At 40.1% G+C, this 14,810-nt stretch overlaps 1 protein-coding gene across 4 annotated transcripts in view; it reads right to left on the bottom strand.

The window, feature by feature from the left end:
* Positions 1 to 12,029, bottom strand: part of kcnab1b (potassium voltage-gated channel subfamily A regulatory beta subunit 1b) — a 66,680-nt gene extending 54,651 nt beyond the window's left edge. The window contains exons 1-3 of one of the 4 annotated variants that reach the window (XM_041804229.1): positions 11,659 to 11,728; positions 3,513 to 3,675; positions 2,392 to 2,859 (exon numbers count right to left, since the gene is read on the bottom strand). In XM_041804229.1, the coding sequence (XP_041660163.1) occupies positions 2,392 to 2,606 (215 nt within the window). In that variant the 5' untranslated portion in view covers positions 2,607 to 2,859; positions 3,513 to 3,675; positions 11,659 to 11,728. Of the gene's footprint in view, positions 1 to 2,391; positions 2,860 to 3,512; positions 4,777 to 11,658 lie in introns of those variants that run through there. The other 3 variants (XM_041804230.1, XM_041804228.1, XM_041804227.1) reach the window with 3 other exon arrangements.
* Positions 12,030 to 14,810: the final 2,781 nt, after the last annotated feature.

Genomic DNA, 14,810 nt, shown 5'->3' with positions numbered 1-14,810 from the left:
ACAAATTTGGGATTTAGTAGATTCAAAGATTGATCACACAAAAGTTTCATCTAATGCAAGTCTGTGAGAACAGCTAGAAACTATTTGGCACTCAATAACAAAAGAGACTGTGGAAAAGTACATAAAAACAATGCCAGCAAGAATGCAAGCTGTTATCAAGGCCAAAGGAGGCCATACAAAATATGAAGTTTTTTGTTATTATGTGTAAAAAGCACAATTTAGTTGTTTCAGTTTGTTATTTGCTAAATAAATAACAATAACATTTTTAGTTCTAAACAAGTTTTTGAAAGATTTCTAAAATATTTATAATTTCTCATTTTTATGACAGGTGGTCTAATAAATTTGTTAAGCACTGTACCTCCTCTCAAATAGAAAAAGTTTGGCACAACCGGGATGCTCCCACGAACTGGTCGCCCAACCAAACTGATAAATCGGGAGCAGAGGGCTTTAGTAAGAGAGGTTACCAACAACCCAAAGGTCACTCTGACTGAGCTCCAGAGATCTTGTGTGGAGATGGGACAACGTTCCAGAAGGACAACCATCACTGCATAACTCCACTGATCTGGGCTTTAAGGCAGAGTGGCTCGACAGAAGACTCTCATCAGAACACGTGAAAGCCCACATGGAGTTTTTTAAGAAAAGCACCTGAAGGACTCTCAGACTGTGAGAAATAAGATTCTCTGGACTGATGAATCCAAGTTTGGATTGTTCTAAATGTTATGTCTGGAGGAAACTGAGCACTGCTCATCACCTGCCCAATACCATGGGGGTGGCAGCATCATGCTGTGGGGGTGTTTTTTAGTAGCAAGGACTGGGAGACTGATCAGGGCTGAGGGAAGCTGAATGGAGCAAAGAACAGACATATCATCAATAAAAATCTGTTTCACAGCCATGACAACACAGGAGTGGCTTCAGGACAACTCTATGACTGTCCTAGAGTGGCCTAGCCTCAGCCCTGACTTATAAATGGCTGTCCACTGAAGGTCCCCATTCAACCTGACTGAGCTTGAGATTTGCAAAGAAGAATGGCAGAAAATCTCCCAATCCAGGTGTGTGAAGGTTGTTTGGCCATACTCAAAAAGATTTGAGGCTGTAATTGCTGCCAGAGGTGCTTCACTAAGTACTGAGTAAAGGGTCTAAATAGGTATGTCAATGTGATGTTTTAGGTTTTTGTTCTTAATAGATTGGCAAAATATTCTGTTTTCGCTTTGTCATGATAGGGTACTGAGTGTAGATTGGTTAGAAAAAAAATGTAAAATAAATATTATTCAATTTCCTGAATTACTACTTGTCTTTCCTAACAAAGACTGAATTTGGTTCTTTCTATTATTGGAGAAAAGGAAAAAACTGAGTCCTTCAATCCTGACAGCGTGCTTCATATGGACTATTTAAACAAGCTCATGTGTCATGGCGCTGCACCAAGTTGGAAGGAGAGAGTGTGTCTTTTCTGTTAAGTCTTTCTTGTACGTTGCTGTGTGTCATGGTTAAATATTCAGAATGTATGGGAAATTCAGAGTGTTTCAAGTGAAGATTAGGTGTGAGGGAGGGAAAGCAACAAAGACATCTGTAGCTGCTGCTCTAAATACTCTATCATCAATTTAAATGACTTGAATAGACGTGAAAGAATGCAAAACCATGAACCTGTTCCAAAAAACATCATGACAATTGAAATTTTCATTGGCAGTGTGTAAACATGACAAACACAACTTAATCTCTTTCTTCAATGTGCAGCAATATTGGACTTAAGAAATGGATTGTCAGCACAGACCTTAAGATCCAGTTGTTTCTTTTGAGTCTACTAAAGTTTTAAACAAGTTGTATGTTATTTGAAAAGGGAGGGCTTAGTCCTGCTGGCTCATTTAAAGCAGCAGTCCCTGCTACTTACAGTCTATTATCAGTCAAATACATCAGGTTTCTGCAACATTCTGTAAATCTCCTCCTCTGACACTGACCCTGTGGACCCTGACGGCGCTAACAGACACCTAAAATATAAAATACTGATGACTACACTCCTGATGGTTGTGTTGTTTTGAGGTAATATCAAGGCATCAGTGTTAGTTTCAGTCTGTTTAACAGCCAGCTAAAAACCTCCTCACAGTGGCTTTAATTAAGGGATAATTTCACAGAGCCTCCAATAAATCTGCATCTTGTCTTTATCTTGACACAAACACAAAGACACACTTACACGCCATCCCACGTATCACCTGTCACTGCTCGCATATCTTCATTGTCTCCATCAGGGCTCCTCTCAATGAGCTCATTGTTGCTGGATTTATTTATTTAATTTGGTTCCTCATTATCTTGTGTAGTCTGAGGACAGAATAAACTAGCTAAACTAATCAAACTTCCTCTTCCTCCCTCTCACACAGACTCCACCCTCGGTCTACGTACCGGTACTTCATGCCCGTGAGCTTGGCCGTGGACTCCTTGAGGTTGTGGTGGTAGCGGTGCGTGAAGGAGCCCAGGCTGCGAGCGATCAGCGCCACGGTTCGGAATCGGGCGCGGGCCTGGCTGGCCGAGTTGGGGCTGGTGGCATTCTGCTTGCTGTGCTCGCCGTTACGCGGAGCCTTCAGCCCGTGGTCCGTGCATGCAAAGGACACCTGCATGGCTGCCTTCTCCTCGAACTACTTAACAGTAATTTTCTGTCAATGCAACTTTTTGTCCTTGTGCTGCAGAGTTCAAAGTCAGAGGTCCAGGCCAGGTCTGCCTGCTGCTTAAAATCATACAGAGATTGTAGGCAGGAATGATGCTTCCTTTTGGGAGAAGCTGAAGTAACATCAAGATTGAACACGGCTGGGTTTCAGTCCTGGTCAGTGTGTGAGGAGATGAGATGGGGATCCTGTGCTGGTTTGTCTCCACCTGGAAATATGAGGGAGGGTGGAGATGGAGAGAGAAGGATGAAGGAGAAGAAGTACTAGATAAGTCGCTGCAAGAGTCGACCAATTGAGAGGGGCACTTCAGTTTTCTAAGAATGACATACAAAATGTTCTCATTATTTTCTGATTTTGACTTTTTATTGTATAGTCTGCGAATCTAACAGCTGCTTCAACGTGAAGAATGAGAGCAATTCTGCCCTACTTTTTCTCATCCTTCTATCTCATTCTTCTTGCTCTGCGTTCTGTTTCATCCTCCTCAACTCTCCCTGCATGCAGCATTATGAACTTTCCCATTTCCAGCTCTCCTTCTCCTCCTGATTAGTCTATTTCCGTTGACAAACTTCTTTCCTAAAGCCTCCTCTTTGGCATGCCTGTCTGGGAAGTTTTGTCAGGCAGCCAGGAGTTGTCTGTGTCTGGAGAGACTTTCTTGCCCCGCCAACCAAGACTAAACCTTTTAGTCAAACACCTGGAGAGAGGAGTAATACTCTACCAACACTGAGCTCATCACACGTTGAAAACAAGGTCATGCTTTTACAAAAAAAAAACCAAATCCTAAAATGACAAAAAATCTTTTTAGTTCAATTTGACTTGTAGTCACAGCAAAGTCACAATCTTAACTGATGTATGTGCGCTTACAGTGAGTAGTTCTCTGACAGGAAACTCTTCATTGAAGTGAAACTTTGTGAGAAATCAAGCAGTGTCACACAGCAAGAAGTCCCACAAAGATCTGCATCCCGACAGAAGCAGCATCAGCATTTCCGGCAGCTGTCCTCAGAGCCGACGCACAGCTTTGTCCCGTCTAAAAAAAAAAAAGTCTTCCACCAAGTCAAAGAGCTTTTACAGTCCCCGGCTTTGCAGCAAGAGCTCTCTGTTGGATAAAGAGACCCTGGAACGGTAACAGACAAGCAGGAGGGAACAGGAGGAGGAAGAGGAGGAGAAAGGAGGATGCATGGTACCTCACTTGAGGGAGGAAGAGGACGGATGCAGTGAGGAGGCGAAGAGCAGCATGTGTGAGTGGAGAGAGCGAGAGAGAGAGGCTGAATGAGGGAGAGAGATGATGTGTGTACAGGCTTCTGGCTCTGACTGACTGGCTGAGAGAACTGCAGTGTTTTTTTCACTATGGTGCCACAGAGAGAGAGAGAGCGAGAGAGAGAGAGAGAGAGCGAGAGAGAGAGAGAGAGAGAGAGAGAGAGGTATTTTGATTGGAAGTAAAGGGGACTGTGTGTGTATGTTCATTTAGTTAAAGAAATTTCCCCCAGGCAGGATGATAAGATGGCATATGGTGGCTGATAACATTAACCTACATGGGAAAGTCACAGGCACACTTCACATCACCACTTATGACTTACAAGGCATTAATGTGCTATAATCATGTAACAAGCACAGACTTACAAGCTGTCACCTTCTTATAAGCACCTTTATAGCAAATCGGGCTTTTTAAAGTGAGAAATTACTGATCATCGTTGATTAAAGTCCCAAAGAAAATCCAAGGAGGCCTACATTGACACTAACGTGCAGAGCAGATGTTTCAGTAAGAGGCTGTTAGATAAAGCAGAAACCAGCATTCAGGCAGTGTAGCGTCTTATTTTCCTCCCCCACTGAGCTGTAATGTGACAATGCAGGATTTCATGGTTCATTGAACAATCATGAAGCTTGAGGCAAAAACACAGTTTTATTTATATCCTTCTCGATCGTATCTGATAGCAGTAGAAGCTGGTAAAAATCAGTTCAATGGCGCCCTGTTTCTTCAATGCCGGGGTTGGCTTCTGGGTCAGTAAGAGCAATGATGGTCCATTTTTATGTTTGAAACTTGTGTGATGAAATTTACTGTGCCTACACTGATCAATAATTTTTTTGTGATATTTCAAAGAGCTTGCAATGCGGTAACCTGACAAGAAGACTTGTCTACATATCCATGGCATTAGATATTTTTTCATTTATCTGGGCAACACCCCATACATGGTGTTCGGTGAGGGCAGAACCTTTAAAAATAAGACACAAAAAAGCTTGGAGGGTGGTTGGATGTCTGTTGCATTCATGACACGTCAATCAGAGCAGCAAACCTATGACATAGTAGGCGTGCACCATCCTGGGAAGTACAACATTACACGAGCTGGACAGGCAACCATTAGCTTTGTTTACTATCAAGCCACTTAAGTTAGTTTTTCCTCTCATCAGCAGGTCTATTCTGGACACGTTAAATATGCCATTATTGAAAGAAATACGCAGAGTCTTTCAGCGTAGCTGTAATCACACCTGCGCTTTAAAGCCAACATTGAGGTTCTGCTCAGATACTTGAATGAATAATATATTAAATCAGTTTAATTTCACTTAACATATTGCTGGCATCAGGCCAAAACCTCCTATCTCCAAAATCAACAGTTTTCAGAGAATGAAAAAAATGCTGTGTCTTTCAAATAGTTCAACACTGTATGGCCATAGTCACCATCGTTTTGACATGTTTATTGCTACAAAATTTATTAAAACCTACTGACTACGGCTGAACGATTTTGATAAATAATCTAATTGCGATTTTTTTTCCCAAAATTTTGTGATTGTGATTTGATACTTGATTATTCCTTAACTTTCTTTTATTCCTAAACAAATTGAGGGATTTTTGTCACTCTCATCTTCAATGAGGGAAATGTACAAAAATGAAAAAGGTAAAATTTTTTCTTGACTATTCTATAAAAAAATTGTACTTGAATGATTGCATGATATGTCCCATGTAACATCTCTGCTACAAAAAAGTTTAAAACTAGTATTTTGACACAAACTTCAGGTCAAAGAAATATTGCATCTTTTGCAATTTGAAAATTGCAGCAAGCCATATAGTGATTTAATCTAATTTTCGATTAACTGCCAAGCCATACTACTGACAGATGTATAGGATGTTCGATAGCACTAATGCATGATTTTTTTTTTTTTTTACATTTTAAAGTAAAGCAGCAGACAACATAGACTAAACCGCATCTCAGCTTTACTTTTAAACTTAAAATGTCAGAATTCACAATACCAATTTTTCACAAAAACAAATGTGCCCTTCAAAGAGAGCTACATGCAGCCTGCACTACCACCCAAAAGTAGCTTTGGCAGAGAGCTGTCAACATGAGTCTGGTTCTGCTCAAGATTCCTACCCCTTAAGGGAAGGTTCTAACACCACTGTAACAGGGCTAAATATTGCTAGAGCTGTGCTCATGGGGATTAATGCTGGTCTTTCTTATAATAGACCACATCAGAGAGTATGGTGTAGACCTGCCCACTTGGTAAAGTGTCCTGAGATAACTTCAGTTATGGGGTTATACAACCAGAGATTTATTGATTGAAAAGAACCAATTAAATGAAGCACATAGCCAATCATGGTTTCAAATTTTATGGGATGGCAAATCAGATTTTTATACTGGTCATGGCCACCCCCTGGATATGCCCCTGACTCTACAATAAAAGCAAGCATTACACCACCCATTGATTAAAGTCTTCATTGGTGCACTTTGGGATTTTTTTGGGAGGAGAGCCAGAAGTGACTAAACCAGCAGGACAAATATGCTTTGCTTTACACATACCTTGGTTAACAGGCTGATGATGTATCAGCATATTAAATACAAGGTGGCTAGGCCCTTAAGTTTGCACTGCTTGATTCCAACTTTATCTACTGAACATAAAATCTGAGATGATTAATTATTAATGTGGAGGTAGGCTTTCACTATAAAATCTGTAACATTCCTCTAACCAGTTGAGTTGCCCCCATTTTGGGCCGTTAAAGGCATTTCCACAGTGGATTTACATTTAAAGGCTCCAGTCATTTTACAGGCAGTAGGGTAGAACCAATTATACTACACAAAACTATGTAGCCCTGAGTGAAAACGCTTTCTAAGGGGTTATTTTGTAGGCCTTTCAAAGCTTGGAAAGCACATATCACACAGATACATCTGTTTGTTTTTACTAAAGCCCTGCTCTCTGATTAAACTCATTTTGATGAGTAACATCAGTGAAGTGCAACTTTAAAATACATAACATTAAAGAAAAACAAAACAAAACAAAAAGCGTTTGCAACAGTTTCTACATCTTGTACAACCGCTCTGCCTGCAGGCAAACCCTGTTCTGGCTTGATCCTTTTGTTCTGAGACACTCCTGAGAGCTAACTGCACAGTTGGACAAAGTTTCAATCATCCTTCTAATGTCACATGCACCTCGAAGCCCATAACTTCCTCCCTGTCGATCTCATTTAAAAGTGTGTCAGATGGAAGCGACAACTAGATCTCTCTCTACATTCTCGGCTGTAATCCCCAACGGCTGATATCACTGTTACCTTGAGGCAAACCTCTCTGCTTTAATTGCTCCAGAATAAACCTTTATTAGAGCGCTAAAACTTTGTTACGAAAACAAAAACCTTCAAATGGCAAGTACACATGTGAAAATACAGGAGCGATCATGACGCAGCATTCAGGAGACAGTAGACTGATTAATAGCCCTTGCCTGGATTCCCACAGTGAGCAACATCTGTTGGCATAGCTAGATACCCTTGTCTTTTTCCCCTCCAAAACACTGTGTCTATTTTTACAGACAACAACAAAATCTTTTCTTTAGCAACACGAGAGCCTTTGTCACATAATAACAGCCCTTAAAACAGATGATTTTGTCTTTACTGAAATATTCAAAAGGCTTTTTAACGTTAGATTGTTTTTTTCTCATCAGCTGTAACCTTGTTAAGTAACTGAGAGATATTAAAGGGGGAAATCTTTCCAAGCTGTCTGTGACGTCACTGCTGCAGCAACCCCTCTCTCTCTATCCGTCCCTGTGTATTTTCTCTGCATCCTCCTTTTGGCTCTGATCTTCTGTCTTTTATCTCTTTTCTCTCATCCCCCTCTTGCATCTTTTTTCTCTAAATCGCCATCAAACATGACACTCTCTCTTTCTCTCTCATTCTATAGTCTTTCCCCCTATGCTGCAGATTAGGCTCAGCAGCACTACAGTCATTGTGATGTACTGCACGTACGACACCTCAGAGGAGGAATTGGTTGTTTAATCTGCCTTAATGGGGTGATACCAACTCTGTGTAGACAAAACGGTCACGCTTATCAAGTTATAAAATTTCACTCTGGGCAAGCAAACATGCATGAAATACTGACGAAGAAGCTTGACTCCAAATCTGACAGGAGGGGACAGTGTGACAATGATTTGGACGAAAATGCAAGATCATCATCATCCCCCAAACTGTCTTTCATCAACAGCGACAAAACCATCAATTTGCACCCATTTATAGTTTTCTGTCCTCCACATCATCACCCTATAAGTACTGTTCTCATAATTATCTCATTTTCCACCATTATAACATTAAGCTTCATGAATGTCAGCATCATTATCGGTCAAGCTTCTGTCACGACCTCATCACAGACTGAAACCACTGCATATGTTGACAGTGATGAATGCTGACATCTTTATTGTGACAGCCAACAAATGCCTAGTGACCTTATGTGTCTGCCCAGCAGGCATTTAGCCTTATGGAAAAGATATTGAATGATACAAGGAAGTCAGGGCACAGCTATTATTTTGTACTGGTGAAGTGCTCAGGAGGTAATAGATTTTCTATTGATAAAATGTATGTACTGTGTATCTAATTTCAATAAATAACACACAGAATACCTCACTGAGGGATACAGCCACAAACGTGCAGATGTGGCCACAGACTAGAAGCTTTAGAAAAACTCTTTTAACACTAATTGACATACATTTGCACATTTTATGTGTTTTTGTACTGCTTTATTTCTGGTGAAATAACCTTCTACTCCTTTAGATTTTACAAGACTGGCTGCAGACCATGGAACAAAGATTGTAAATGTGAGATGCCCTCTCTGTCAGAATGGAAGTGCCTTAATTTGCCAGTAAAACCTATTCCCCGTTTAAGATTGTTTTCTTTAAAATTGACCTTCATTCATAAACAAAGTCTGGCTGTTACATTCAATAAATTAGCACACTGAAAACATTACATTTAATAAATAAAACTGGAAAAAATTATTCTGCATAGACACGATTTAGAAGTAGCTAGTGAATGGTGGCTCACTTTAGCTTCGTAAGTATTAGCTAAAGCTAATCAAGCTACTCTGGCTATGTATTTAACATAACTAGTAGATAAGTTAGCTTTATCAATCTGAGCTTAAACAAATGTAACAAAAGCTAACACAGCTATGCAAGCAACGTAGATAACAGCTATAGGCTATAGATAACAGCTATGTAGCTTTCATTAGCTTTGTAGATAACATAGCTACATAGATAACATAGCTTTGTCCCTTGTCTTAGCTTCATAGATAACATAGCTATGTGGATAACAGCTATATAGATAACATAGCAATGTCGATAACATCTACATAGATAACATAGCAATGTCGATAACAGCTACATAGATAACATAGCTATGTAGGTAGGATGACATTTGAAATTGTGTGATATATCTTTAAACATACTGTGCAGTGTCACTAGAGGGCACTGTTGTTCATTCTTGTTTGAGTGATGCTCTCATTATGTAGCTTAGCTCCTGTTTTCTTTTCTGCTTCTAAACTCACAAATAATGTAAGGATTCGTCTACAGTTTTGTTCATGCATTGTAAAATGGTGGCCTTATAAATAGGCTTTTTAAGGTTGATGTGTAGCAAATAAACCATATCAAAAGCAATGTGGAACCTCCAAGCACATGCGGTTGTGCACTTCTAGCTAACTTTGGTGCCTCCAAACACTATTTACCCCAAGAAACATGGATCCAAATGGTTACTCTTTGTCGGTGTAGATATCCATGAGGTTTGTGAGCTTTAGCTGCGCTAGCTATGTTAGCTACGTAAGCTACGTTTGATATCTTAGAATGTTTTCATGGAGGAAAAGCTTCCTTCCTGAAAGCAGACACAAGGGGTGAGATCTATTGCTTGCTGCGCTCTGCCCTTTTGATTTTTTTGCCATGAAGCTAGTCGTCTGGAGCTAAGCAGGTATAAACTGCTAAACCGAGGTTTTCAAGGCTTCTGGTAGCCTAGTGGTCATGTGAGTGCAACACCTGTACAGAGGCTGTCCTTAAGGCATGCAACCTAACTTCATATCCAACATGTTTCTTTTTTTTTTTTCTTTTTTTACATTTGATTTTCACATCATTCCCTACTCTCTCCCCAGTACCAACACTATCCACTGTCCAATAATAACCAAAGGAAAAATAGTTCACATGGCAGTACTAATCACAGGATCACAGAGGGATGGAGGCCAGTTTCAGACAGAGAATACAGAAAGAGTCTAGCTCTGTGATATAAAACATAAATGTTCATATATTTTGGTCTTTCTATGTATGACTGGAGTGCGCAAAACAGCTAGCATAACTTTGATTTGTAACACATTTTGCCAGTCAAGCGTTAAGTGCAAGCTGTCAGCTGTTGCCATTGTAGCTTTTACTGGAACTGACTTGTAGCCTGATGCATAGTCATCCGTACGCAATTGTGGAAACAACCCATTGCACCATTTTCCAATATAAAACAGCCTTTCCAAAACATGCAGGACAGATTTCAAAACCATGTATGAGCTATGTTGTTCTTATTTTGATAATGTCAAAAAAGGTGTTGCATTAAATTAATGTTTCCTTAGTTTTCAGGAATTTTCTGCAAAGGGTTTAAACAGCATTCTGTCTTAAGAAAACAAAGCAACTGAGTCATGATTATAAAGCTTACTGACCCTTACTGACTACGAGACCCAGCCCAATGGAGGGTGCCCACGGTGGCCAGCACAAACATAGTCCATCCTACTCTTAGGCAATAACAGCCACACTGTATTTCAAACCCAATACTCCCCATTTTTTACAGCAGTAAGGAGAGTAAGTTTACTTATTGTTGTTTCAGAGAAAATTTAGCCACCTCTACTTCAAATAGTATTAGCTTTTTTGGTTGTACAGTTTGATGCATGTCATCCACCACTTTGTCTCCCCACATTTTCTGTCACTTTACGTCTTTCCTGCAATAATACAGGCCAAAAAGCCCTAAATATATAATATACTCCAGAACATTCACTTTGTTGTCTTTACACCATTACTGTGTAGCTTTCACTGTGTGTAGGGGTTAAAGTTGGAAATAGATCTGAGCCTTAATGTTTACAAAAGACAAGAAATGGTACGACTTCTGTCATTTAGTTCTTGGCAGAAAATCTTTACGTGTATTTTCTTAGGTCAATATTTAATCAAGGGATCATTTCAACACATAATTGTTGATTGATTCTAAACGACAGAAAAATTGATACTTTTCAGAGACAGCAGACACTCCCTCCATGTAATGATATATTCAATCGTTATTCATTTACATCTCACTCTCTTTCCACTTTGCTATGACAATCAAACCTTATGCTTCATTACTTATTTAAATCTTCAGTCTTTCCTTAGAACTGAGACCTGCCAAAGCCACTTAAGACTCCATATTATGTCTGATGGTAGCCTTAAACTTAAAATTGCAGAGGGATTATGCAGTGCTGGGTCTGGCTGTGTTAAGAAGGACTATTTCTTATCAGGGGTGACGTGAGCATTTAGGTATTAAGCATGACGGGGACCCTGCTGAGGAAAGTTAAACCACAATCCTCATTTCCAGTGGCTTCAAAATTATATTGGAATGAGGTCACAAACAGGTTGGTGTTTATCCTAAATAAGTTTGACTGAATTCACATTACCCATATCAGATTAAGACAACATGCAGCAGAATTACTGAAAGCCATCCAAAATTATGCCTAAAGCAAGCTATGCATTCACCCTTTATCAGAGCTCTGTATCTTACCTGTAGACCATGCTGGCGTTAGACTGGGTTGATGCCTGGAAGAAATTGTTTCGTACGTAAAGAAGCTCCCCAAAACTATGCTGCTCCTGAGTTTTGCAGGCTTCGAAACTCCCTGGAAAGCAGCTGGTGGGGCTTGAGGGGTGCCCCCTGCTTCCTGCCCCCTGCCTCTGCTGGATGGAACTGGGGCAGCGATCCAGCCTCGGCCCCCCTCTCTGCCGCGGCATGGATATCTCGCTGCAGGCTGCCTTGAGATACATGTTTTGGATCAAGCTTGTCTCCCACAGCTTGACATAAGGACCCTTTATTTTGTTGGCAGATTCTTTTCAATATATTTAGTCATCCTGTGAAGAGAATCTGACCTTAAAAACAACTCCATGTAAGTACACAGCACTTCTGGTTATGCAGGACCACAGAGGAAATCTGCATGGAGAGTTCTTCTCATGCCTAGAGTCAGCAGAGATTTATAGTAATACTCTGGCAACTTCCATAGATACATAAAACAAAGTTCACAGACAAAGGTAAGACAGCCGCACAAAGAGACACACACAAATAAAATTAACAGTCATCAGAGAGGGGGGCAGAGTTATCTCTGTGGGCCATACCTGTGATGTCAACTTTATTCTTAGACGAGTGACAAATTAAAAGACAAAGGCAGCTTTTGTTTGAGCTCCTGGTGGCTCCAGTGAGAGAAGCCTGCTTGTCTGTGATGCAAGCCAAGCAAAGCCAGAGAGATATTTCTGTCTGCTTGTCAGAAAATAACTTCCTGATACATCTGTTGTACGTATGTACAGCCAATTGAGGTGCAGCATGGATAAAATACTGATCCCTCCTCGCATACTCTGGTTGCATGCACTCATGGGGAATGATTGAATTTTGACAGAAAAGGCAATGCACAGAAAGACATACAAAAAAGATTTTTATCCTCTCCAATGCACAGATTTCAGGATCTTTAACATTTACAGAAAGTAAATGCGGACTACAGTAGCATTAACAAAATGCCATTGCTGACAGCCTCACAGTGAGCTGACTTAGTAACACTGAGCATGCTGTCCAGCTTTCCATAAGGGAGTTGCAAACATAATTGGACCATATTCCCATGGTGGCCATCTTCCCATTCAAGTTCAAGCTGGGGAGCTCAAATGTAGTTATAAGTAGTACTGTTACATCCTAGGTCATTTGTCATAAATGATCAAATATAAGTGGCGAATAGAAGTTGTTTGCAATTTAAGCTGTAGTCTATTTCAAGGTTTTAAATGTCCTCCTATATGAAGATTTACATTTTGCTCAGCAAAGTCCTCATAGTACAGTTTCTGTGCAGATGCATTGCTCTTTCACATCTGTTTTTTGTGTGTGGGGTTTACACATCCACTATGGGATGGCAGGAGAGCTCTTAGCCTGCTTTCATTTTTGTGAGACTCAAAGCCCACAAGTAGCTATGGCCTCCTTTGCTTGACACCTGAGGTCTTTATACGGAGTAGTGGTGGGCGCCTTGATACTAATGTGTTGATATATTGATATTTACAAAGTACTCATTTGGTATCAAGTACTTTTTAAAAGTATTGATATTAAATAAATACTTTAATAAAATGTCTAACCATGCACCTCATCCGTTTGTTTGCAGTCATTCTTCTCTGTCAGTTATGCCAAAAATCCACCATGCTTTCTATGTCTCATGACTGTGGAGACCAATCAGATAGAGCAAACATGCATACACACACACACTCAGCGCACCAGCACACACACGGTTATTCAGAGTCTTTCCACAAAAATGCAAAGGCAAGTCGGCATTTCTGGTGTCTAACAAATTTTCATCTCAGAGTTATAAAAAACTAATACAAGAAGAGGATGTTAGTTTCATATCTAATCTGCACTGCTCACTTCTATCTGAAGACACTGCTTGGCATTTTTCATTGAGCCAAAGCTGCAGCTAGTGCCATTAGTCATAAAAACCAGGAAAGAAACAAGTTCTGTATCTAAATCTGATGCAAGTGCAATTTCTTTTAATTTACTTTGAAAGTGGGCTGCACAGCGGCGCAGGGGTTAGTGCTGATGCCTCACAGCAAGAGGGTCCCTGATTTGCTTCCCGGTCAGGGCCTTTCTGTGCGGAGTTTGCATGTTCTCCCCGTGCACGCGTGGGTTCTCCCCGGGTATTCCGGCTTCCTCCCACTACCAAAAACATGCTTATTAGGTTGGTGACTCCAAAATTAGCCGTAGGTGTGAACGTGAATGTGCCTGGTTGTCTGTCTCTATATGTCAGCCCTGCGATTGACTGGCGACCAGTCCAGGGTGTACCCCGCCTCTTGCCCAATGACAGCTGGGATAGGCTCCAGCACCCGTGCCCCCGAATGGGATAAGCGGTATAGAGAATGGATGAATGGATGGATACCTTGAAAGTGCACTTCCAAATCTAAGTTTTTCATCAATAATTTGCCTTTACAAAAAGTTTAGATTGTTGTTTGCAGCATTTACTCACAACCACACAATGAATAGTATACATATTAACTCAGTAATACAGTCTAACCATTAGTTACAGTGGGGCCTACAAAATAGATATATAATAATATATATAATAAATATAATAATTAAGTTGAAATCCTACTTTGAAATATGTTTACTCTGAATACTTCGATACGTCAATAGTTTAAAAAAATAGAAAAAATAGGTCAATTATATAGATTGATAAATAAATAACAAATGTGTTTGAGTTTTTATCGGCCTTGTTTATATCAGTCTAATGATTATGTATACTGCTGCTTTTATAAGTAAAAAGTATTGGTATTGAGTATCGATATTGGTAAAACTTGCCCTATATTTACTCAGCATTGGATCGATATGAGATTTTGCAGGTTCACTCACCACTAATACTGAGACACTGATGTAAAAATTTCGTCTGTCATTTTTTCGTGATAGATTCAAATCATTTTTTTCATCAGTCCAAGTCATTTAAATAGGTGAAAGATAAGTCGTAATAGCATCTGCCGCTACCTTCTTGTCCCCCACCCGGCACTGAAACGTAACTTTAAACACTTTGATTTGCCGGTGTATTATATAGAAATCAACCATGGAACAGAGGCTAATTGATAGTGTGCCAAAAATTGTACTCACAGCCATGTAACACACTGAATTATGATGTGTGAGCTGGTACCATATAA

The sequence above is a fragment of the Cheilinus undulatus genome, linkage group 13 (assembly GCF_018320785.1).
Source record: "Cheilinus undulatus linkage group 13, ASM1832078v1, whole genome shotgun sequence".
Lineage (NCBI taxonomy): Eukaryota > Metazoa > Chordata > Actinopteri > Labriformes > Labridae > Cheilinus > Cheilinus undulatus.
This window is presented reverse-complemented; position numbering and strand designations above follow the sequence as displayed.